This window comes from Nicotiana sylvestris, chromosome 7 (genome assembly GCF_000393655.2).
Source record: "Nicotiana sylvestris chromosome 7, ASM39365v2, whole genome shotgun sequence".
Taxonomy (NCBI): Eukaryota; Viridiplantae; Streptophyta; class Magnoliopsida; order Solanales; family Solanaceae; genus Nicotiana; species Nicotiana sylvestris.
This window is the reverse complement of record NC_091063.1, coordinates 29,129,817-29,153,417: the sequence shown is the minus strand read 5'-3', so window position 1 is coordinate 29,153,417 and position 23,601 is coordinate 29,129,817. Positions and strand designations below refer to the sequence as shown.

Sequence of the window (23,601 nt, the reverse complement as noted above, 5' to 3'; positions counted from 1 at the left end):
TCAAAACCCAAAATGAATCAAACTTTCAACTTCAAGTTTTCAAAATTCGCCGAATGCGTCGAATCATACTTAGACTACTCGGAATGACACCAAATTTTACGTGCAGATCTTAAATGATACTTCGGAACTATTCCCAGTCTCGATGTCCGGACCTCGATATCACAAAAATATGCTCCAAACCAAATTTCAAGAAGTTAAAAATTCTTAAAGAACCAATTTTCACTATTACGCGCCAAAACGCTCCCGGATCATCCAAAACACGATCCAAACATACGCCCAAGTCTGAAATCATCATACAAACCTATTGGAACCTTCAAATCCTGATTCCGAGGTCGTTTACTCAAAATATTGACCGAAGTCAAACTTGGCCTTTGAAGCCAACCTTAAGGAACCAAGTGTTCCAATTTCAACCCAAACTCTTCCAAATCCCGAACCAACAATTCCGGCAAGTCATAAATCAGTAAAAGCAAGTATGAAAAGTCTTATTTAGGGGAACAAGGTTCTAGAAAGCAAAACGATCAGTCGGGTCATTACATTTGTTCACTCATTTTTGTCTATATTTTGAATTGTAGAAATGTTGTGCTCTTACTTTGAAACAATTTAATTTTTTCTTAGAAAGTGCCAAGTTTATTTTTAATTCTATATAAGAAAAGAACCATCCGTACTTCTTTATAAAATTATTTTTAACGTGAATTTATCCACAAAACTCAGAATATTATAATTCAAACAATTATTTAAGGATGTCCATATTATTGTAATGTTGACATATTCTCTTATGTCTTACCCTTCAATTATGTACTACTTCTTTACAACAATATGCATATACAATAACAAAACTATTTACAGTGAATGAAGTAATAGGTAAAGCTAAAGCATACTTTTAGTTTGCAAATTAAAGTTAAGTTGAAAAGGGTATTTGAAAATTATGTTTAGACTTACCATTTTAAGTTATTTCCTAAAAAAGTTTAAGAGTTATAGACAAACTGAAATGTTGTTGTAAGCATTGTTAATACAAATTAATATATTATACTTACTCTGCTTGGACTTCTGTGGCGTAATATTTATTTTTTATATAATTAACTAAACAGAATTATATATATTATTTTTAGGAAATTATATTATTTCACTTAAATTTTTATAATTCAATACACTTTTCTTAATAGTATTTATGCGATTTTTAAAAAGTTTTTACTCATGACACAGGGTACACGCGCAAACGCGTACTCTAAAACTAGTACAGTAGTATCATATAATACAGAGTAAGGGTAGTAGTTATTATAAGGAGAGAGAGAGAGAATAAGAAGGTACTTTGTGTTTGGTACCGAGGAAAATATTTTTCATGAAAAATAAGTGGTTTTATAACTTGTTTTTTCTTGTTTGGTTGGTGAGTGAAAAACTTTTTTCGGAAAATATTTTTCAGTATTTAGTTAGAGAATATAAAATAAAGTACTTATTTTGTTGAAATGAAAAAAAAATATTTTTTCTACATCATGAAAAGAAAATACTCATTTTGTTAAAATGAAAGAAAGTACTTTTTCTACATCATGAAAAGAAAATACTTTTTTTGTTGAAATAAAAGAAAATATTTTTTCTACATTATGATTTTTTTATTGAAATGAAAGAAAATATTTTTTATTATATCATTTTGTTGAAAGGAAAAAAAAATACTTTTTTCACATTATGAAAAGAAAATAATTTTTTGTTAAAATGAAAAAAAATATTTTTTTATATCATGAAAAGAAAAATACTCTAATGCAAAAAAAAAAGTACTCTATATATAATATAAAAAAAGTACCATTAGTAATATTTCTATTTAGGGTGGGAATTAGGGAAAGGGTGAGGTTAGGGCAAGGGTGGGTTGGATGGGGGGGTGGATTAGTGGGGATAAGAAATAGGGTGTGAATGTTAAAAAGTATTTTGGAAAGTATTTTCTTTCTGGAAAATAAATTGATAAATAAAATATTTAAGTCAACCAAACATGAAAATATTGAAAAATATTTTTCGAAAAATATTTTGCAAGTACCAAACACACCCTTTATCTGTTTTCTTTTATTTTCGGGGAAATAAAAAGAAACTATAAAGAGAATATGCTATCCCCATTCTCCTCGAAGGTTGTGTCTTTTTGCTTTCTAGTTTACCTGGAAGGCTGTCAATTTCATATTCACCGCTTTCGATCAAAACTTGGACTACAAAGTCACGGTAGAGACCACCGGAAAAGCTGAAAGCTTGATTCATTTATCATCGGAAAGCTCAACCCGACGACGACGAGGAACCAAATTTGCTGAATTGATATAGTAATAATTACTAGTACAATAAAACATGGCTGATAAAGACGATTTCCTTCAGCTCATCAAGCGATTCGGTGCTTTCTTGACCGTCAAGATTTCTAATCTCCTCCACTCTCTGGTTCTTCCTCTTTCTCTTTCCCCCTCTCCAATTTTAATATGTTTTCCTTGTGAATTAAGCACTGAATAATTTTAATTGATAAAATGTAAGGTTTTAATATGCTTGAAATCCAGTTATTTATGTTTGATTTCTATAAAGTTTAGAAATTCTATCTGGAATGTGCTAGTTAGGTCACTGAAGTTCTGTTTTGCTTAACGTAGTATTGTCTCTTTTGGATGAGAAGTACTACTTAGTATTTAGGACCAGCGTGAGGAGTGTGCCTGTCTTATTCTATGAGTTAATAGACGCTTGAATTGGGGAATTCAGATTACGAAGGGTTAATTTTGAAATGATGAAGAGATGATTATGATCAAATATCGCTAACAATAGTAGCTCAAATGTTATAGGAGTAATATTAAGTTATAATTGCGATAAGGTTGTTTGTCATTTCAAGCTTAGACTAATGTAGATTTGGAAAGCGACCTGTTCATAGAGTTTAGGAGCCAAAGGGTTGGTAGAGGAGCAGGCTCATTATTTCATACCGTACGCGAATGGCTTGTGGAGATTTCTAGTTAACAAAAGAAAAAATCTTGGTTAAATGTAGTCCCCAAGTTTCTAAATTGATTAAGCTTGAAAATGTCTAGTGAAAGTTGTTCCTTATTCTTGGTACTAATACTGCTTTCTATTCTTACTGCTAAGTTGTGATTTCTGGTTAAAGACTTACGGTTCCAATAGAGTTTCTCCCATTTTTTTTTTAAAAAATAAAATGCATCTCATTATTTGATGGGTGTTTGTTTTCTTTAATTTTGTGTTTTTTTCTCCACGACTATTGGTCTTTCCATTGTCTTCTCTTCTTCCAGTTCTTGTCTCACGTTGTTCTCTACAGTACTATTTCTTGTTCATCTTCACACGTTCTCATGTTTAAGCATTTCTTTCAAATGCCAAATCCGTTCTTTCTTTATCTTCATGACCTCATTATATCCCTATGCATAACCTCTCCGCTACTTGCGTTCTGGCAATTTAATTAACCTTCCACAATGACCTTGATGCTGGCCAGGCTGATTTGGATGCAAAGATTACGATTTTGTAGCTGCTAAAGGCAGTTTAAGCTGCCGAAGCTGAGGGTGGAGGAGAAAAACAAGTAAGGGAAAAAAGTTGAGAGACTCGGGTTTCCAATCGTGCGTCATTGGCCCTTGGGAATTTCCCGGTTATAAAAAAAAAGGAGGAAAAGAAAAAACTGAGAAACACTGGCTTATCTGATAACATTGCTGGTTTCTGGTTTTAGTCTCACAGATTAAGAGATCGGGTGAAGTTATGATTACCAACTATTTTCTTGACTATGATACTTATTGTAGCTTTGTTTGTTCATCAGATTGCAAATAACTTCTTGTTTTGTTATCTATTTAATTACCACATCCTGAGGTAACCAGAGAATGATGTCACTCAACAAGGACTCTCTAGTATGTTCATGTTAGATAGTTATGCGTAAAAGTGTCTTAGTCCCATATGTAGTAGGGTAGAATATGTATTATATATAGGGCTCATTGTATCATTTATTAATAGATTTTTCTCCCGTGCATTCTCACATGGTATCAGAGCTTCAGTGAGAAAATTATCATTGTGCGTCATTCTAGCGACATCCGGGAAGAAAGATCTCATCGCCGTGCAATTTTCCGGCAACTTCATCTTGTTCCCGGGATTCATCACTGCTAAAATGTTACTGTACATATACCCATACCACCATCAGATCCGAAATCCTTATGCGACCAAATCCCAGAAATCTCAGTCCCATCAAAACAGAAAAGTCAGTCACCGTGCATTTTTCCGGTTGACGACTCAAGATTGATTTGCATTATCTCCGCACCGGTAAGTGTTATGCGAAAACCAACACTACCATCTTGTTCGAAAAAGTCAAGTGACAAAACCCCAGTCAATCACTCCGGCAGAAAGTCCCTCACGCGCTGCCAGAACTAGGGTTCCGACGAGCTACAATAACTTTTCTGGTGCGTGTGAGCCATTCCGGCCACTTTTTGACAAAACTTCTTCCGGACAACTTACTCGTCCATTGATTCCGAGCCTACTCATATAAATTACATCAAATTCTGACAACTTATTTTTCCGGCGTGAACAGTGCACTTTTCCTGTGTGAATAGTGATTTCTCGGCATGAACAGTAATTTTCAAAAAAAGTTTCTGTTTTATAGTGGTGTTTTAGAATCTATTTTGTAGTGTGGAATTTGGCGTAGTCTCGCTATTTTCAAATTTTTCGGGAGACTTTTCGGCATCAACAACCATCTGGTTTTATTACTTAGGGGGAGTCTAGTGGCCTTGTATGTTGAATGGTCAGCTTGCAGATATTTTCACCAAGTCCCTCACTAGTCCTCGTATTGGTTACATATGTAACAAGCTCGGTACATATGATTTGTATGCACCGGCTTGAGGGGGAGTGTTAGATAGTTATGTGTAAATATGTCCTAGTCTCATATGTAGTAGAAATAGAATATGTCCTAGTCCCATATGTAGTAGGATAGAATATGTATTATATATAGGGCTCATTGTATCATTGTCAATAAATAGATTTTTCTCCCGTGCATTCTCACAATTCAGTTGATTTTTATTTTTCATTTTCAATTGCAAAAGTATAGAACTTCAGTTCTGCAATAATATTAGTATGAAATTTTGGTTTGGGCCAATATGGATGGCCCCCTATTTATCTTTCCAGAGTTTCTTTTTTCCTGGACCGTTTCAATTGTCCTTTTTCTTTTGGGTCGCGGTTTCCCTGTTAAGTGCATTCTTTTGCAATTCTCAGATTAAACATCATCATTAAATGAAATAAAAATGATAGATATTGAAGGGTCAATTAAGCAAGTTACAAATCAAATGGCATGAAGAGTTTTAACTCTAAGCTACACTTTTTAAAGTGTGACTCGCCAAATCGTTCATACATCTTGAAGCATTCTCGAAGGCAGTGCATGTAACATAGGATGCAGAAAGGCAACACTTCTAAAGTGTGGCTGCCCAGATCATTCACACCACTTGCAGAGCTGGGGAAGGCTGTGGGTGTTAACTTAGCAATTTGTGTTCTCCACAATCCAATAATCTGTTATTTCCCTAATTTTTTGCAAATAAAGACTTTCTGGATATAGGTTGCTGTATAACATTTAATATACTCCTCCTAGCATTTTGAATAGGTTGGTCTGTTCCTTCATCACATGAAGGATCTATCAAAATATTGTACTGCTTTTTTCTGTAATATGATGGTAAGAGCTATTTGGTAAATGCAGGATTCAAGATCCGTAGGGGCTATAGCAGGTCTTGCATTTGCAGTAGTTTTCACCTGGAGACTGTGGAGATCACCTAGTGGACCACAAAGGAGGCTTCCAAAGCGACAAGCTGCTACGTCTAGTAGTTCTGGTGTAAGAAATCATTCAAGTGCAAATGTAGCAACTTCAGGAATTACCCCTTCTTCTGAGGATTCAAATGCTCAAAATGTTATTGATGAGTTCTTTCAGCCAGTAAAGGTAGATATCAACTGTTCTCCACAATACCACAGTATTAACCAATTGTAATTGGTGTATAACTGACTTTTCCTTGTCTTTTTGCAGCCAACACTTGGGCAGATAGTTAGGCAAAGGTTGAGTGAAGGGAGGAAGGTATATTTTTCCTTATTTCTTCTATTGTTATGTATTAAGTGATTGGATTGAGTACCTCATATTGCATTCCTTCTTTTGTTCCACAAATAAATAGAAAAATGTATTCGAAATTATTTAATGCATCCAGCCCTTTCAGCTAGCATACAGGTGAGAATGCATTACTCTATTGGAAATCCAGGTTTTGCTTGCTTATGATGGATTGGTGATGACAGATTTTTTATGTAACATACATAATATGGATTAAAGAGACAGTCCGGATTGAGGAGCACATTCTAAAATAATAGCAAAGAAATATGGGAATGTGGAGGGGGAACGGCTAGAGGACTAAAAACATCACACCCCCTTTCGGGTGCGGCCTGTAGAGAAACATTTCGAACGGGTGGGAAGAACTTAGAGGTGACATCACTCTCAAGGTAGAGGAAGGGAGCAGGGTCAATTTTTGGGGACACATGTGATGCTGGAAAAATTCGGAGACTTCGCTTTCGAGCATCTGTAAAATTTATGCCAGGAGGAGATGACATTCCAACAGTCCAGTGGGACTTAATGTTTAACACGAATCTTGAAGACTGTAGTAGCGGAATTCTGAAATGTTGTTGAATTGCTGAATTAATTAAATTTTTTCCCCATGACAATCCAGGTTCTTGGAAGTTGGGGGAAGGGTTATGGACTGTTCTGTGTCATCCTTTATCTTTTTGTGCCCTTATAGGAACATTGATAAGAATGCTTATATAATTAGTGAATCTGCTCCTGTTACATCTTGAAGTATGTGGTGGGATTGGTCTGTACCTCAATTTGAAGAGAACCATATATTATTCGACCTAATTTTTGGAGAAAGAATCAATCCAGAACTTCTCTTCAGGCTTAAGTAGATAAAAATGTTTCTTAATAATTTGTTTGCTAATGGTGGATTCTAATGGATTTCTGAATGGCAGCACCGATAAGACACGTGATTTGGATATGGTTTTTAATTACAGGTGACATGTAGGTTGCTTGGAGTGATCTTGGAGGAAACTAACCCAGAGGAGCTTCAGGTAATTATTATTTCAGGTATTGATTATGGACCGGTGTATAGATGCTGTTGACATTGTTTACACTTTGTCTTGACAGCAACAAGCTACTGTACGATCCTCTGTGCTTGAAGTGTTGCTCGAAATCACCAAATTTTGTGACCTTTATCTCATGGAAAGAGTTCTTGATGATGAAAGTGAAGTAAGTGCTCACTCTTTTGTATATATTCTATTTGTTAATTACTGATTGTTACTGATGCAACCCCTTATTATATCCTGGTTGCCTGTTTCAGAGAGAATAATGTTATGGAGAGATTAGAGATGCCATTTTATGTCCTTTTTTCAGAAGAAATTGTGTGTGTGTGTGTGGGGGGGGGATACCAACTTTTGTGGGCATGATTCATTAGCTTTCTGCACAGAACAACTTAGCTCTCTAAAGTCATCCTAAATTGAAAATCTGAAGAGATGCAATTAGTTTCTTTCAGCAAGATAAAAAAGTCTACAGTTCGACAATGGTCTAGATCAACCTAGATTCATCCTGCCGTGCCTTTATAGTGGCAAAGACTTCACTTATTGTTCTTTGTTAATTTTCATAAATTTCTTTTCTAGAGCTCAAACTTGAGACCATGTTGTTCTTGCCTAAGTGCCCTACCATGAAGCACCATGCAAGATTGGAATCAGAGCCAATTGACTCTGAGATGGCATTGTATTTGGCTTTCCTTTTGGGATTTCTCATTTGCAAATTCCTGGTCATGCAACTTTTCTATGCCTGCTCGGAGTTTGGAACATGGACCCATTTCTTTCTTTTTTTTGATAAGGTAATAAATTTCATTAATAAGGGCGAAAACAAGCCCATATACAAGTATACCCAAAAAATAGAAAACCTTACAAAAACATGGACCAAATTCTTAAGAATGAGACTTAGAGAAATCCTAAAAGGAGAACCAGAACTCAAACTCTATTTGGGGATGCACAACTTAAGTTTTTCCAATTAGCAGGTACAGTACGTTGTGACTTTCAGTATTTTGCTTTGTTAAACTTGCATGAATCCTCAAACTGGAATTTTAAGATTTATGTTCCCTTTTTAGGATTTCCTCAAGCAAAAGCTTAAATTCATGTTGGGTTGTATATCTTGCACTATGCTTGCTAGCCACTTTGTCATTTTTAGCAGCGACAAATTCTTAAACATGTGGACATTATTTCAGAATGTGTAAATGCTTTGTATGATGAATCTGCATGTCTATCAACATTTACATTGTTTATTTCTATACTTATTCATGGTATAAGCCAATATGTGCAGAGAAAGGTCCTCCTGGCTTTAGAGAATGCTGGAGTATTTACATCTGGCGGCCTGGTCAAAGACAAGGTAGTAGCTAAATAGCTTTTAACCATCTGTAAGAAGCAAACCGTGTCGATACATTGTTAACCTTTCGGTTTCTCTTGCGAGAAAAGATCGACTTGTTCCCTTTTCCAACTGTTTGCTGCACATTTAGGGATGCATAGTTGCTTGTGAATGTATGTTCTTTCTGTAATAACCTGAGCTCATCGAAGTTTCATCTATGGTGTGGATAGGTGAACTTTTTTCCAGTTTTGTTTGGCTGGCGACAATCTATTTTTCCTGTTCCCTTTTCCTTTTTCATCTGAGGGATCTTTTTCTAGCCAGGCAGACATGTTACCTGAAATCCAAGAATGATGAAATCCCTTTATGATCCACCAAAAAAAAATGAAAAATGAAAACAAAAAGAAAGAAATAACAGAATCCCATGAATGTAAATGAATTCTCTTAAAAAATGTTGATGATGGAATGTCACACATTCAACTTATGTGTTGTTTCTCTTAAAACTATTTAGTGGACTAGTGTGAGTTAAACTTTACAGAGTAAGTGCAAGAAGAATATGAATTAACATGAAATTGAAATACACTCCAGATGGCCCAAAGCCCATAGGGCTTTGGTCTAGTGATACGAGCGCAGTGTATGATGTGTGGGTTAGGTGCAGGTCACGAGTTCAAAACCTACCGTAGACATATGGCAGGTATTTAAGTGGAGATGGCTAGATGGATGGGTCCATTATCCACCGAGTTTGCAGATACTACATTTTAAATGCAAGGGAATATGTAGAATTGATTACCAAGAAGAAAATGTGTCCGTCTATGTGTGAGTGAGGATTGAATATTTGCAAATTGAATCATCTGAATAGTAATTGATGGCTATTGGCTCAGATGCCATATTAACTTCTTAACGCAAAAGTTAAGGCGCCATAACCTAATAAATGATTGTCAACAGAGTTCATTGGACATCCTTAGTTGGCAGGTACATACCATTGCTCATGTGAATATGTTGGTTTGCAGCTAGGAGGAAGCAAAAGAAAGTCTCACAATTTTCACCATATTAATAGTTAAAAGAAGCTCAGATTTTGCCTTTTTTTTTTTTTTTTTTTCTGTTGTACTGCCCTTCATCTCCCTAGTAATGACCTAGTGTGATGCAGATTAAGAATAAATGTTCTAATTGATTATCATGTCAAGTTTGACATAGAAGAGTTAAAAATATTGGTTTGAAATGTGAAAAGGTGCAAAAGTAAGTCGGCAGGATGTCACATCAAGAATGTAAATTGCGAGGGAAATTCCATTTCAAAAAAGATTTCTTTTTTCCATTTGAAAAATGTAGATTGCGAGGGAAATTCTGATTTCCCTTGATGCTTTGCATTTTACAAATCTCTATCATCTAATTGATGTCCATCAAGTTCTTGGTCAAAGTAGACTTATTTTTGTCCTCATAATTTTTTTGTCTAGTTTTATGCATCATATGTTACTGATAATACTGAAATGCAGGTTCTATTTTGTAGCACTGAGATTGGACGCACATCCTTTGTTCGACAACTAGAACCTGATTGGCACATAGATACAAATCCGGAAATCACTTTTCAGCTAGCGGTACTCTTCATTTCCTTTGTCTAAGAAGTTGATAAATGAGCTCTTCATCATGTTAATTGTTTGTTCTTTCAATAAAAGTAATTAATCAGCTTAAAAGTGTAAATAGTTCTGATGATAAATCCAACCAATTGATATGTTATGTGTTTCTTCTCCGCTTCTCTGTTTGTAATGGTATCATTCTACTACTGCTCTAATTAATTTTGCAGTCTCTTTCTACTATTCTACTACTGCTCTAATTAATTTTTGCAATCTCTTTCTACTATTGCTCAAATTAATCTTTAAAACTTCCTTATCTTTCCGTACCTTCTTGTTAAAGACGCAGTTTGCTAGCAATTTGGATTCAATTCATATTGTAATTGCAGAGTTTATCCATTAGCTATAATTTGTGTTCCATGCTGGTTGTAAATGAAATATGTCAGTGCGGGATAAGCATAAAATTTTGAGAATCTCTTGTTTTAAGAACCTCTAATTTGTTTTAATGGATAATTATTGAGTACCGGAATGAAATAGTTCAAATGTTATGGAATGGATGCCAAGGATCTATAGCCGATCCTACTAGTTTGAGATCAAATAAAATGTCAATGCAAGGATAAGTGTAAGATTTAGAGGACCTCTAATATTTCTTAAAAGATAATTATTGAGTATTGGAATGAATGGTCCAGCTAGAATGAAATGAATATAGGCACCCAAGGGTGTGGCCGATTGGTCAATTCAGTGGGTGAGAAATCTCAGGTCCAAATCCCAGCGGAGGCAAAAAACAGTAGATGATTTCTTCCCATTTGTCCAAGCCTTGGTGGATACCTGGTACCTGTTGATGGTGGAGATGGCAGGTATCCCGTGGGATTAGTCGAGGTGCGCACAAGTTGGCTCGGACACCACGGTTATAAAAAAAGAATGGAGTGAATGTAGAGGATTTGTATAGTCGATCCTAGCTAGTTTGAGATTAAAGTGATAGTTGTTGCTCGTCGTAAATGAAGAGACCATGATGAAGGAGATATTGGGACTAGATGAGAGGGATAGTTTAGTGGTTTTTGCATTTGAGTATCTTCTTTTACGGGAGTGCATGCTGACCAGCAGGTGTGTGCACTATTAGACAGAAATGTTAAGATTGGTTCCTCAACGTGAAATATTCGAAGACTCAATTTTTCATTTTCTTCCCCTTACCTGCTACCCGAAACTTCTTATGCAAATAATGGCACTTTTATACAGTTAAGATCATTGATATCAAGTGGCATGTGTAACGCATGCATCTATAATCAATATTTTAGGTAAGTTGGGAGAAACATGGTTTTATTTTGGATGTATTAAAAACAAAGCTGGTGTTGGTGGAGCTGGAGCAGAAGCAATTTGTTTAGTCTTACAACGGTTCCATAGTACCATTGCTAATACATTGGTGGGGCAGATAAGCTGCTAAGAGTTAAAAACATATTGATATTTTCCGTCTCTACGGCTTACAAACTATTTTGTGACAATGTGAATGCCACATTCGTGCAGGAAGTTACTTGTCTTGCTTCTTTACAAAGCGTGTTTGTGAATATACAGTGGCTTACTATAAGATAGATTTTTGAGGTCAATTCTGTTGTCAGGAACCTTCTAATTAGATGGATCATTCTAATGATCCAATGTCTCTTCTGTTTTGTTATACTTAATGATGTTTAATTCTTTAATGGTTGCAGAGATTCATCAAATATCAGTTACACGTTTCAGCTACCAAGCCAGAAAGAACAGCAATCAATGTCTTCAACTCAACATCATTGGAGCAGTTCTTTGGAAGTGTTTAGATGCAACCAACAAGAGCTCTAGCAAATTTCGTTTATTTTAGTTTTTTTTCTTTTTTCTTTTCCTTTTCTTCTCCTCTTAACTCTCTTCGGCATGTGAGAAATTTCCATATGTTTGATTTCTCATTTTAATTGCTTTTCTTGGTACCTACAGCTTCATAGTTTGAGGTTAAAGGGCACTATTTGTAACACTGGTATTGTCTGAACAAATCCATCAATTTGCTGTGTATCAATATCTCATCTGTTTTCAAGCATAGACGCGAGTGCCATTATATTGTACTACTATTTTGCGCGTACTCTACAAAGTCCTGAATCAGCCTACGTTGCTCTTGAGCTTGTTATTCCGTTTGTTTAAAAGAAACAGAAAGGGTATCAGCGAAGAGCTATCTATCTAAATGATTTGGAGACCGTAGCTCCACTCTCTCAACTTTAATGTTTTTCCCTTTTAAATTTTCAATTTTAAATAATTATCCCACTAGTAGAATTTTAGTTCCGTTTGTTTCAGGAGCCAAATCTGTATGTTTGAATTGACTGAATAGAAAATGTATTTTGTCGGACAATGCAAGTTACAAAGCTGGCATAAAGAAATAATTCGACTGCTATTTCCCTGTAAAAAGAATTGATCAGGTAGAAAGCATTGAAGGCTAAATGGTACGAGTATAATATGCTACGGTATGTACAAGTACCACTAGCGCCAAAAACATTCAGGTATTTATTTTATTTTAGCCACTAAATCTTATCTTCAGTTCCACAGAATTCTGAAGTATTCACTTTGTTCACTGAATCGATGACCAGCTGCAACCTTATTCCGCTACCCTCAAAAACCAACCTAAAACATCCTCCAAATTCCCAAGACCCTCGCTCTTTTCGTACAAATAATGTAAACAATCTACGTTTCTCTCGTCACATAAAAGAACAATCACCCCCCCAAAAATACCCAAAACACAACAATTTGCCCAATTTATTATCAGTCCACACAAAGAACCCACATGCCATTTACAAAGACATTCAGAGATTTGCCCACCAAAACAAGCTCAAAGAAGCACTTACTATTCTTGACTATTTAGACCATCGTGGTATTCCCGTAAATCCCACCACATTTGCTTCCCTTATAGCTGCTTGTGTTCGTTTGAAATCCTTAAGTGCTGCTAAAATTGTGCATACCCATATAAGAATTAATGGCCTTGGAAATAATGAGTTTCTACAAACTAAGATTGTTAACATGTATACAGCTTGTGGGTGTATTGAAGATGCGAAGAAGATGTTTGATGAAATGCCTGTTAGAAGTGTGTACCCGTGGAATGCGTTGCTTAGGGGTAATGTGGTATTGGGTGGACGTAAGTATCGTGATGTTCTGGGTACATTTTCGGATATGCGGGTATCGGGAGTGGAGTTGAATGTGTATAGTTTCTCTTGTTTGATCAAGAGTTTTGCTGGTGCTAGTGCGCTTTTTCAAGGTTTGAAAACTCATGGAATTTTGATCAAGAATGGTTTTTTAGGAAGTGACATAATTAGGACTAGTTTAATTGACATGTATTTCAAGTGTGGCAAGGTTAGGCTTGCTCATCACATGTTTGAGGAGGTCGAGGAGAGGGATGTAGTTATGTGGGGTGCAATGATAGCTGGTTTTGCTCATAATAGGCTGCAAAGGGAAGCGTTGGAGTATACAAGATCGATGATAAAGGAAGGGCTAGAGGTGAATTCTGTTATTCTAACAACTATTCTTCCGGTTATTGGAGAAGTATGGGCAAGAAAACTTGGCCAAGAGGTACATGCTTATGTGATCAAGACAAAGGAATACTCTAAGCAGTTGTTCATTCAATCTGCCTTAGTTGATATGTATTCCAAGTGCGGAGATATAGTATCAGGAAGAAAGGTTTTTTATGGGTCAAAAGAGAGGAATGCAATTTCTTGGACTGCTCTAATCTCGGGTTACATCTTAAACGGGAGACTCGAGCAGGCGTTGAGATCAGTTGTGTGGATGCAACAAGAAGGTTTTAAGCCTGATCTTGTAACTGTTGCCACCGTCCTCCCTGTTTGTGGGAAACTGAAAGTATTAAAGGAAGGGAAAGGGATTCATGCTTATGCAGTGAAAAATGGTTTTTTGCCTAATGCATCTGTAGCTACTTCCCTAATGATGATGTACTCAAAGTGTGGTTTGCTTCAATATTCATCTAGAGTTTTTGCGAGCATGGAGAAGAGGAATGTTATATCATGGACAGCCATGATGGATTCATATATTGACTCTGGGTGTCTGGAGGAAGCACTTGCTGTTTTTCAGTCAATGCAGTTGTCAAAGCACCGGGCAGACTCTGTTGCAATGGGAAGGATTTTAAGTGTTTGTGGAAAGTTGAGACTTTTGAAACTTGGGAGGGAAGTACATGGTCAAATTCTGAAGAAAGATATAGCATCTGTACCTTTTGTTTCTGCAGAACTTGTGAAAATGTATGGGGGTTGTGGTGCAATTGATAAATCGAGGATTTCCTTTGATGCAATAGCTGTCAAAGGATCTATGACTTGGACTGCTATTATTGAGGCTTATGGATTGAATGGCCAATATGAAGAAGCAATAAGCGTGTTTAAGCAGATGATATCGAAGGGTTTTAACCCAAACCATTTTACCTTTAAAGTTGTTTTTTCTATTTGTGAGGAAGCTGGATTTGCTGACCAGGGCTGCCAATTCTTCACCATGATGACACGAAAATATAAGATTAAGGCATCTGAAGACCATTATACTAGCATTATTAACCTTCTACATCATGTTGGTCGCATTGAGGAGGCTGAAAAGTTTGTGCTTCTTAAGCAATCCTTAGAGTGAGGTAGAGGAGAAAGATTGGCTTTATTGCATGTTGATTAGACGCGGTTATGCATACAGTAGATCCAGACCAGTGGCCTGCAGTGGATTTGCATCTAGTGGGAGATGTTAATACAGATTGAAATGGTGCTGGTCTTACCCTCCCATAGCGCCACTCTACCAATTCTTGCTTTGAAAAGCTTTGTTGTATAAAACTCTGTATATCTAAATCTACTGAGTGATGGCTTAAGGTTATACCTTTAAAGGCAGTTCAGTTAAGATCAAGGGAAGCGAGCTCAGAAAAATCAGAATAGCACCATGATCATATTCACTTAATTTTGCTGTGAAAACAGCAGGTTGTATAATATTTGAAATCCACAATGTCATTCATCTAAGTTGTGGCGACATCTCTATCATTTTATTCATGCACAATGTTTCATCTATCCTCATTTTTATAATAGTGTGCGAAATTTCAAAATGTGCAACTTTTTTGTTGTGAAAGTACTACGGTATCTCTTTTTGAAGGAGCAACACCGCAGAGATGATTTTCATAATAGTACGAAGACGACTAAAAATATCGATAATTACATTTAGATAGTAATGATATGTACCCATTTGAAATATTTTGTTTACAATAAACAGAAAAGGTGATAATAAAATAAATTAAAGTAGAAGTTAAATAGATAGTAATGATATGTACCCATTTGAAATATTTAGGTGACCAAGCATGGGTATCGGTGGAAAAAAAATACTAGGTGACTCAAACCTAAGTACCGATAAAATAATTGAGATGAACACAAGTTAGTGAGCCCACTTCGTGTCCACCCACCAACTGTAAATCCTATAACATTAGAGGAAGTCTACTCAATTTAGTGGGAAAAACGAGTGTACAGTTTAAATAGGAACTAGGGGAACCGCCGTCATACATTAGCAGCAGCTAAAAGGACACTGCTTTGTCTGCAAACTCCACAATTCTCTGCCGGAGTCCAATCGATGGAAATAATATGCCCAATCGATAAGCAGTTTTCCGACCAAATTGCCGCATTTCTCAAGCCACCTCCTCCTCACGAAGTCCAGGCATCAATTCTTGTCTCCTTTTTCGCTTTATTCTGGAGTAAATGTTTTAGTTCAAGTGTGTTTTAGTCTGTTAACTGTTTGATAAATGTTCACAGAAATATTTTGAGGAGCTATTAGCCACTAGACAATGCCGCCGCCTCAAAGTTAAACCTACTGCATACCATGGAAAGGGTAATTCCTTCTCCTTTTCTTTGATTACCGCTGGATCAGTTTTATCAACAGAAAGACTGGATAAAAAAGTTTCATTTAGTGTTGAGACACTTATTTTATCTTTTATGTGTGTTCTTATGCTAGTAGGAAATATTGAGAGCTTCTATTACTTTTCATTTTTTTTTTATTTTGTACAATGTTGGCATGATATGAAATTAAATGAGGAAACATGTTCAATGAGAATTCGTATAGCCGAGCCCAACTTGTTTGTGACCGAGACATAGTTGTTGTATTGTTGTTTGTCCATGGACACAAATAGAGCAGCATGGATATAGAGGATTGATATAGGCACACAAACTAGTTTTGTGTTGAGGTGTATTTGATTGATTGATTGTCTAATGTTTGATATGCGACTAAAGTTAACCACTGGATAGGGAATTTCAAAATGTGGGTTTGCTTACTAATATTTGGTTTGTCATCTGCTAGTAACATGATGTGGTAGTTACTAGAGTTCAGTTCTTTTGTGAGTTTTATTATTAATGAGCACTATATTGAGACTAGTGGCGCCACAGGGGTTTATGCTGAGACAGACTTCAAAGAGTCGGACCTTGTTTTGAAGGATCAAATGCTTGCTGGTGCCCAACATTCTTCAAATAAGGTATTGGTGATTGAACTAGCAATACACATGTTCTTGCTTGCAGTAATCATCCAACTTTTGTATTTTTTTCACTCCCCTTTTTGACAAGCTTCACCTTGATCTTTTGCATGTGGCAGGTAGACTGTTTGGTATGTAGTTATTGCTTCTGCTTTATTGGGTCAATAGAACTTCAAATTGGGAGGAAACTTTATTTAGCACAGCTGGGTGTCTCCCGAAACAGTGAGTCTCACATGCAAAAAGATTGTTATAACTCTGGTTCATCTGTTGGTGAAGATGATTCTGATGTAGAAGATCAGCAAGTTTCTGGAGAATGTGCTTCTAGCCCTTCAAAAGATAAAATTCCTCTCCCTAAGGATGTGGTCGAGTCATTGTTTAATGGTGAGATGCAACTACCATATTCTGAGAAGTTCCCATTGCCTCCAATTGTTTCTTGTCCTGGTGGATGTAAAGAGCACTACTATTGCAGGTAGACATTCAGCTATTTTTCCATAATTTGCATAAAAATTTCATTGAATACTACAAAGCATCAAAATTTCATTTTCTATTGAAATTTGAAATTATACATTCTCAAAATACAATATACATATACATACATACATACATACATATATATATATATATATATATATATATATATATATATATATATATATATATATATATATATATATATATATATATATATATATATATATATATGTTCAGTCAAAATTAACTGTAATATGCCAATGGCGCTGCATGGCATGACATAAAAAGTTCTTGGCACATTTTTTGTCTTGTTTAAGAGGATCTTTTCAACATCCTAATGCTGCCATCTTGTGTCAATTGAAGGTTTTTTCTCTCTTCAGTGTGTTTCCTTTTCATCGGCTCCATTGAGGAACAACTTGTTTTTTTTTTTTAATTGGTAACAGTATTATAGATCTTCGGCACAAATGCTGCTCTGATAGGAACAACTTGCATGTTGCTATATGAGAATCATTGTTGCAGGGTTTTCTCAGGTGTCTGCCTCAGCCGCTAAAATTAGAATATTGAACTGTAACTGTAAATGATAAAACAGATGAACACCTCTCGGTGCTGCATTGTCTCTGGTTGTATCCATATGCTATTCAAAATGATAGATAGCTTTAGGTATTGAAAACCTCTTCTGTGAGATGAAGTTGTTTCTTCATGTTTTTGCTCCTCATAGTACCACCTAATGACTCTTGTTGTTAATTTACTTGACCGTCACTGATTGAATAGTGTGCTATCCTTTTCTTCTTCATTTTTTCGCAGCAAATCATGCGCTGAGGCTGATTGGGAGTCTTTTCATTCTTTGCTATGTACAGGGGAGGGGTCAAAGTCATTAAGCACAAAAGCGCTTCTGAAATTCATGGAACATGCTAATGGTAAGGCTCTAATGTGGCTGCTACCTGTTATGTAGTCTAGTTTATAACCTGCCTACCCGTATATCTTGTTGTTCAAGCTGTTTCCTTTTCTGATTTCTTCTGCCAGATACAAATGACATTTTCCTTCTTGCAGCAAAGGTAAGTCCTTTCCTTTTCTTGTTTCCTTTTCCTGTCAATCTGCAAAGTGTTTTAGAAGAATAGATCATTTCCGGTCTTTCTTATGTCTTGCATCTTTCCTCTTGTTAATTTTTCATGCTGCAAATCTCCTTAGGAAAATGAGGTGCATATGTGAAGGCATAGACCTCTGTGTTTGCATGTCTTACTACGTGCTGGAACCTGCTTAAGCAAGTTTTTTTGCAAACACATTCTTGTGTTATAGGTGATTTCTTTCACCATCTTGAGACACAGGAAGTTGAAAGAAAGTCGTCATGAGGGAAAAGGGAAGCAGGATATTTCGGAAAGCAGGGATTTTTCTTTACTGCTGGAGGCGTGGAAGCCAGTGTCCGTGGGATACAAGAGAAGGTACTTAAAATCTTTTTGTCACTCTTCACAAGTTGCCATAAAATGAAGCTTGACCCCTTTGATGCAAAACCTATGCGGTCTTAATGAAAGTGCGAATTATAATCCAAATATTAATATCTTATTTGTCTTACCTGAATTACATCCTGCATGATGACGGCTAGCATGACTGCAGAACTTGCAGCTATATCAATCCACTTTATGGACCACCTTTCCTAAAAGATCGACTCATAGTCTCCTGCGCAACAAAGTGTTGAAGAATACTATTCTCACCTTTGATGGTAACATTGAAGTAGGTAAATATTGCAAATTTGAAATAGCTCAAAATTTGGTCAAGTCTCTGAGGGATTAATCATATTTGGTAATGAAACCATTGGCTCTTTTAGTGGGCCTTTTCAAGAACTTCTACGGTTGCTAATATTAGTCCCTTGATAGGCTTTTTCCCTTGGTTTCCCTTCTATAAATTAGGGCAATTACAGATGTCTATACTGGCATACACTTGATGCTGATACATATATATAAAATTTACCTTTTCAACAAACCAAAATTGGCCACAACATGAATCAACGTAGAAGCCCTTCCTAAATTGTTTCATAAGGATAATAACAACAATGAGCCTATAAGCTCCAAGTCAAAATTACTTGTCTTTTAAGGCTCCTGCATTTTTGTCTATGATGAATAACTTGAATTTTTTTGGTGTAACTGTGTTATAAGGGTGACACGTTTATTTTTTATTTTTGTCTTTTGAAATGGTAAAATGTATAAGGGTGACACATTTTTTATAAATACAACAACAACAGCAACAACAACCCAGTAAAATCCCACAAGTGGGGTCTGGGGAGGGTAGAGTGTATGTAGACCTTACCCCTACCCGAAGGGGATAGAGAGGCTCTTTCCGATAGACCCTCGGCTCAAGCAGACAAACATTTTTTATGAATATTATTATAATAAGATTCAGAGTGCCACAACTTTCTAAAACTGAAAAGTTTTGTTTAACTTTTTGAAATAGAATAATCTTTCTATGAGGAATATCGGGGTTATGTGCCAGGCTGATGCATGATTATCCTACTTGTCAAGTTGCTCATGGTGTAAAGTGACTTTTTGTGTAGGTGGTGGGATTGCATTGCTTTGCCAGACGATGTTGATGGTTCTGATGAAGCATCATTTAGAATGCAAATAAAAGAGCTGGCGTTCACGGTCATCTTCCTTTGTAAATTCTGTCAGCAACCTGCTTGCGTTTTTAACTGTCACTTCGATCTGCTAGTAATGTGCTGAAGTATCTCTAATTTGTCAGCTTCAGCCTCGTAAGAGTAGTATTGCTACCTGTCATCAATCATCAGTAAAAATTGTTATACTGCCCTTCTTGGGGTGGTAAATGGACTCTTATAGTAGACCAAAAAAGGATCTGATATCTTCTATTTTGGCTGAAATAGATGTATGTGTTGCAGCTCTCCTCTTTATAAGGTCTCTTCCATCTTTGGCCTTCAGGGACCAGTTCGAGCAGGAAGAACCTTCTTCCTTAATTTTATTTAGATGTGAAGAATAGACTGGTTTTTTGTTCCGGAAGATAATGGAGCCTACTATTCCTACAGTAATTGATGTGAAAGCTGCGTGCTACAAACCTCATTCTAAATAAATGTGCAAGATACAAAGAGATCATAAGCTAAAATTGCATGGATGAATTTTCATTCTGATTATCTCATGCATCATCAGTTTTCTCCTAAGAATCAAGATTGTTCAGATGTTGCCTGGAGTAAACTGTGTATCGCCTAATCTGAGTGTCAGTTTTGACAGAGCTATTGTTCAATTGCTTTCCAAGGATGTAATAACACTATGGTCTTAATGTAGCGAGTCAATTGGAAGAAAAGGCTATGATGTATAAGTCCTGCTTAGAAGTTAAACTTTTGTGCTCTGTTACTGCGTTATATATGAACCTTAGTACCTGTATATTTTGTTTTCTAATATATCTGCATTTCATTGGTGTTGCTTCTTTGCTTTCTATACTGAAATTTGATTTATCAGTTTGTATTATCCAGTCTCTGCAGCTCCTCAAGGCAGCTATCTTTGACGAGGAATGCAAGCCATGTATCCTGATTACTTTTCAATCAGTTGACTGCTCCTCTTATCTGTAGTGTTGTTCTCGGTACTTATGTGGTTCAATATGGAATCCTTGACTCTTACCAGTACTCTCCCTTGAAATGTATGGTCATATTATTGGCATGTTTGAGCTGAATAACCTGTAAGTTCATGATCCATCAAACTACCGCCTTCATGTTATTTTCAGCATGCGTGCAATAAACCTGATGATTGTTTCACTTTTCTGCAACTCTGAAGCATACAAAATAATATTTTACCTCTTCCAAAATGAATCTCCTAATTTGAGTTGCCAAGTTTATTACTATGGCAGGAGAGTTTTTGTTTTATAACGTATTCTTTGAAATTATTAGGGCCAGAATAATTAAAAGCAGCGGTGAGAAGTATACGAGCCATGTCCAGATAATATTTTGGTTTATATAGTTTGCTCCTTCTCAAAAAGTGGACATTAATTTGGAATAGCGTAAATAGACGGATGATGAGCTTGCACATATGATTTTTGACTGCTAGATGTCCTTTGGAATGCTGCGTTTTTATACTTTTTTTTAATTCCATTTAAAGTTTGTTCTTTTATGAATTGTTGTGAACTTACTTGTAAAGCCTTTGCTTGTTAATAGTGATTTGGTGGTAGAGTCACCAGTGGAGGATTACTTTCTCTACATTGATGATCTTCCTCTCCCTGGAAAGGTTAGAACCAATTTTTTTATGTGCTTGTGAAGCTTAGTAGCATGCAGAAATTTGACAGCATTACTTTTACGATAAATTGGCAGGAAGAGGCTGAGCAAACTACAAAGCCTATCCTGGATGCTCTTGGTGATGACTATTCTATTTGTTGTCAAGGTAAACTATGATGTGTGACACAGAAAGTAGATATAGAGTTTTTTTCTTTTTTTTTCTTTTTTCTTTTATCTGGGCATAGGAACTGTCATTTTAGGTCCTTATTTGAACACAAAGCTGCCCCTGGATATCTTCCATACTTTTTTTTCTCTTTGATTAATAAAAATATCATCCATTGTTAATATCTAAAAAGGACAAAGTTGTAGTTGGGAATAAATATATGGTGCCAGGGGTGGAGTCTGGAGATAATGTACAATTACAGATAACTGTGATTACACAAGCTTAAATATCTGAGTTCTATTTAGAAAGGAGACATCATGTTTTGGAACTGTGTCTGGCTCTTGCATTTTGTGACAATCTCTTAGCTGATATGGTGCATTTTCTCTGAGCTGCATTGGTTGTTGAGTTGTGCATTGCTTTTGAATTCTGCAAGATACAAATATCGTTTGTATGCCCTAGGCAATCTTAGAAGTTCGTCCGGGAGAAGGGATAGACCTTTGCTGCCAGCATTTCAATTGATACAGAAGTTGACAAGGCATGATTAGTACAATGGCGCTTCCTTTCTCCTTCTGCAATATGATAAAGAATATGAAACCCGATTTTCTCTATTTTATTAATTTGGAAGTGTTTATACATGTTAGTTGCTTTATTTAGAATAATTATTTATTGGGAAGTATGTAACCTGCTGCAGGGAATCTTTTTTCAAAGTTATGCATGTAATTGTGTCAATTATTTTGCTCACCATGCCTACTCTTTGCTTTTCTTGTGCTGAATCATAACCACAATCAATCTTTGATTAAAGGTACTGCATTTTTCCCCTTGCAAAGCTGTATGAACCATTCGTGCAGACCTAATGCAAAAGCTTTTAAGCGAGAAGAGGTATGTTCTGATATCTGCAAATTCTGACTTTCTTTTTCTTTTCTCTCAATGGAATAACCACTTCAAATAGGAAGAAAGAACTAGACGTACAAAAGAAGACTTCATTACTGGCAAAAAATGAAACCTATGAAGCAGAGAAATTATTAGTGAATTTAATTTTCTGCAAGCAGGCATTGCGTTTGCAACTTGGTTGGGGCTTGTTGCCCCTGTTTCGGTGTTGTTTCCGACATTCTTGAAAGTAAAAAATTTATGGACAAATCATTTTCTGAACACATATCGAAGTTAATAGCAGAGGTCGGAAAGTTATTCTTGGATACAGTACTTTGAAAATACCTTTAATTTCTCTTCTATTTAGTCAAAATCTGGCTGGATCTTTGTAACCTATGCTTAAACAGGCTTCAAGTTCTTAACCATTTGCAGTTGATGTTGCTCAGTAATATATTCTGCAAATATCGGGAAACATATTTATAAGACGATTGTGAAAATGTTTTTATTAGGATCGGGATGGCCAAGCAACTATAATTGCTCTTCAACCAATTGCCAAAGGAGAAGAGGTAGCTTTAACTTGTTTTTATAGTTATAAATCTATTATGCTTTGGAAAATTCTTTGTAAACTCCACAATCCGCAGGACAAGGGAAGAGAATTCTAACTATCAAAAGGTGTTGATGTATGCAGATAACTATTTCATATATAGACGAAGACCTTCCTTTTGAAGAGAGACAGGCATTACTCGCAGACTATGGTTTTCGATGTCGATGCTCCAAGTGTCTAGAGGAAGCCTAATTAAAGATTAAAGGCAGCTTCTTTGAGAGAATTTCATATAGTAAAGGGCTATCTTTTACCCTTTCCCATTAAACAATTTTCCTTGATATAACTAGTTAAGCATAAAATTTGATTAACCTATTGTTTGTTTCCTGAGAAAATTGAAAGGTAGACTGGAGAAAATTTTGTCGAATGAGTTGATTGCAGGAAAGCATATTGGCTATAAAATTCCATGAAATTGTAGTAAATGTCCGGCTAAAGTTGTTTAGCGAAAAGACTTCAAAGATGTAAAACCCCGGATTTCGTGATTCTTTCTTATGAAATACTTTATTTTCGTACAGTTTAGAGTTGGGGCATAATATTTGACCAATTATTTAAACGGAAAATACTGTAATAAATCAGAAAAAATACGTTGAGAATCCATACTGACGAGTGACGACATACAGAACTAAGATAGACATTGATAAACAGAAATCATGATTCATGGGGTATAATGAATAAAAAGGGGAAAAAAGTATGTCCTCAACATTTTTATATAGACAGTTTTCCTTGATCGGAATAAATAATGGTCAAAAATACCTGTCTTTGTTAGTGGAAATATTGAATTGAGACTTTTTTTAACAATAGGGTCAGATTAGATACAAAGTTTCGAAAGTGGAAGTTGCTCAAGTTTTCATATGATAAGGTTTTTT

The 23,601-nt window shown here is 35.9% G+C and overlaps 3 protein-coding genes across 4 annotated transcripts; all 3 read left to right on the top strand.

Annotated features, from left to right (window-relative positions):
* Positions 1-2,092: 2,092 nt before the first annotated feature.
* On the top strand, positions 2,093-12,007 carry LOC104219293 (peroxisome biogenesis protein 22). Its single transcript, XM_009769952.2, has 8 exons — positions 2,093-2,406; positions 5,669-5,905; positions 5,990-6,037; positions 7,012-7,068; positions 7,145-7,246; positions 8,345-8,410; positions 9,874-9,975; positions 11,652-12,007. The coding sequence occupies exons 1-8, from the start codon at positions 2,320-2,322 to the stop codon at positions 11,754-11,756; spliced, it is 804 nt and encodes a 267-aa protein (XP_009768254.1). The 5' UTR covers positions 2,093-2,319; the 3' UTR covers positions 11,757-12,007.
* Positions 12,008-12,374: 367 nt separating this feature from the next.
* Positions 12,375-14,972, top strand: LOC104219292 (pentatricopeptide repeat-containing protein At1g71460, chloroplastic). The gene has a single exon (XM_009769951.2). It carries the CDS (start codon positions 12,541-12,543, stop codon positions 14,569-14,571), a length of 2,031 nt encoding a protein of 676 aa, XP_009768253.1. The 5' UTR covers positions 12,375-12,540; the 3' UTR covers positions 14,572-14,972.
* A 449-nt stretch (positions 14,973-15,421) lies between these two features.
* Positions 15,422-23,254, top strand: LOC104219291 (histone-lysine N-methyltransferase ATXR2). 2 transcript variants are annotated; one of them, XM_009769948.2, is made up of 15 exons: positions 15,422-15,624; positions 15,720-15,795; positions 16,347-16,432; positions 16,549-16,898; positions 17,705-17,817; positions 17,924-17,955; positions 18,197-18,339; positions 19,446-19,533; positions 20,373-20,421; positions 20,521-20,575; positions 21,048-21,117; positions 21,201-21,270; positions 22,070-22,146; positions 22,644-22,700; positions 22,823-23,254. In XM_009769948.2, exons 1-15 carry the CDS (start codon positions 15,541-15,543, stop codon positions 22,928-22,930), a joined length of 1,458 nt encoding a protein of 485 aa, XP_009768250.1. In that variant the 5' UTR covers positions 15,422-15,540; the 3' UTR covers positions 22,931-23,254. The 2 variants fall into 2 exon arrangements, with proteins under 2 accessions (XP_009768250.1, XP_009768249.1); XM_009769947.2 differs by having other exon boundaries at positions 15,449-15,624; positions 19,446-19,546; positions 20,359-20,421; positions 22,823-23,120.
* The last annotated feature ends 347 nt before the right edge of the window (positions 23,255-23,601 follow it).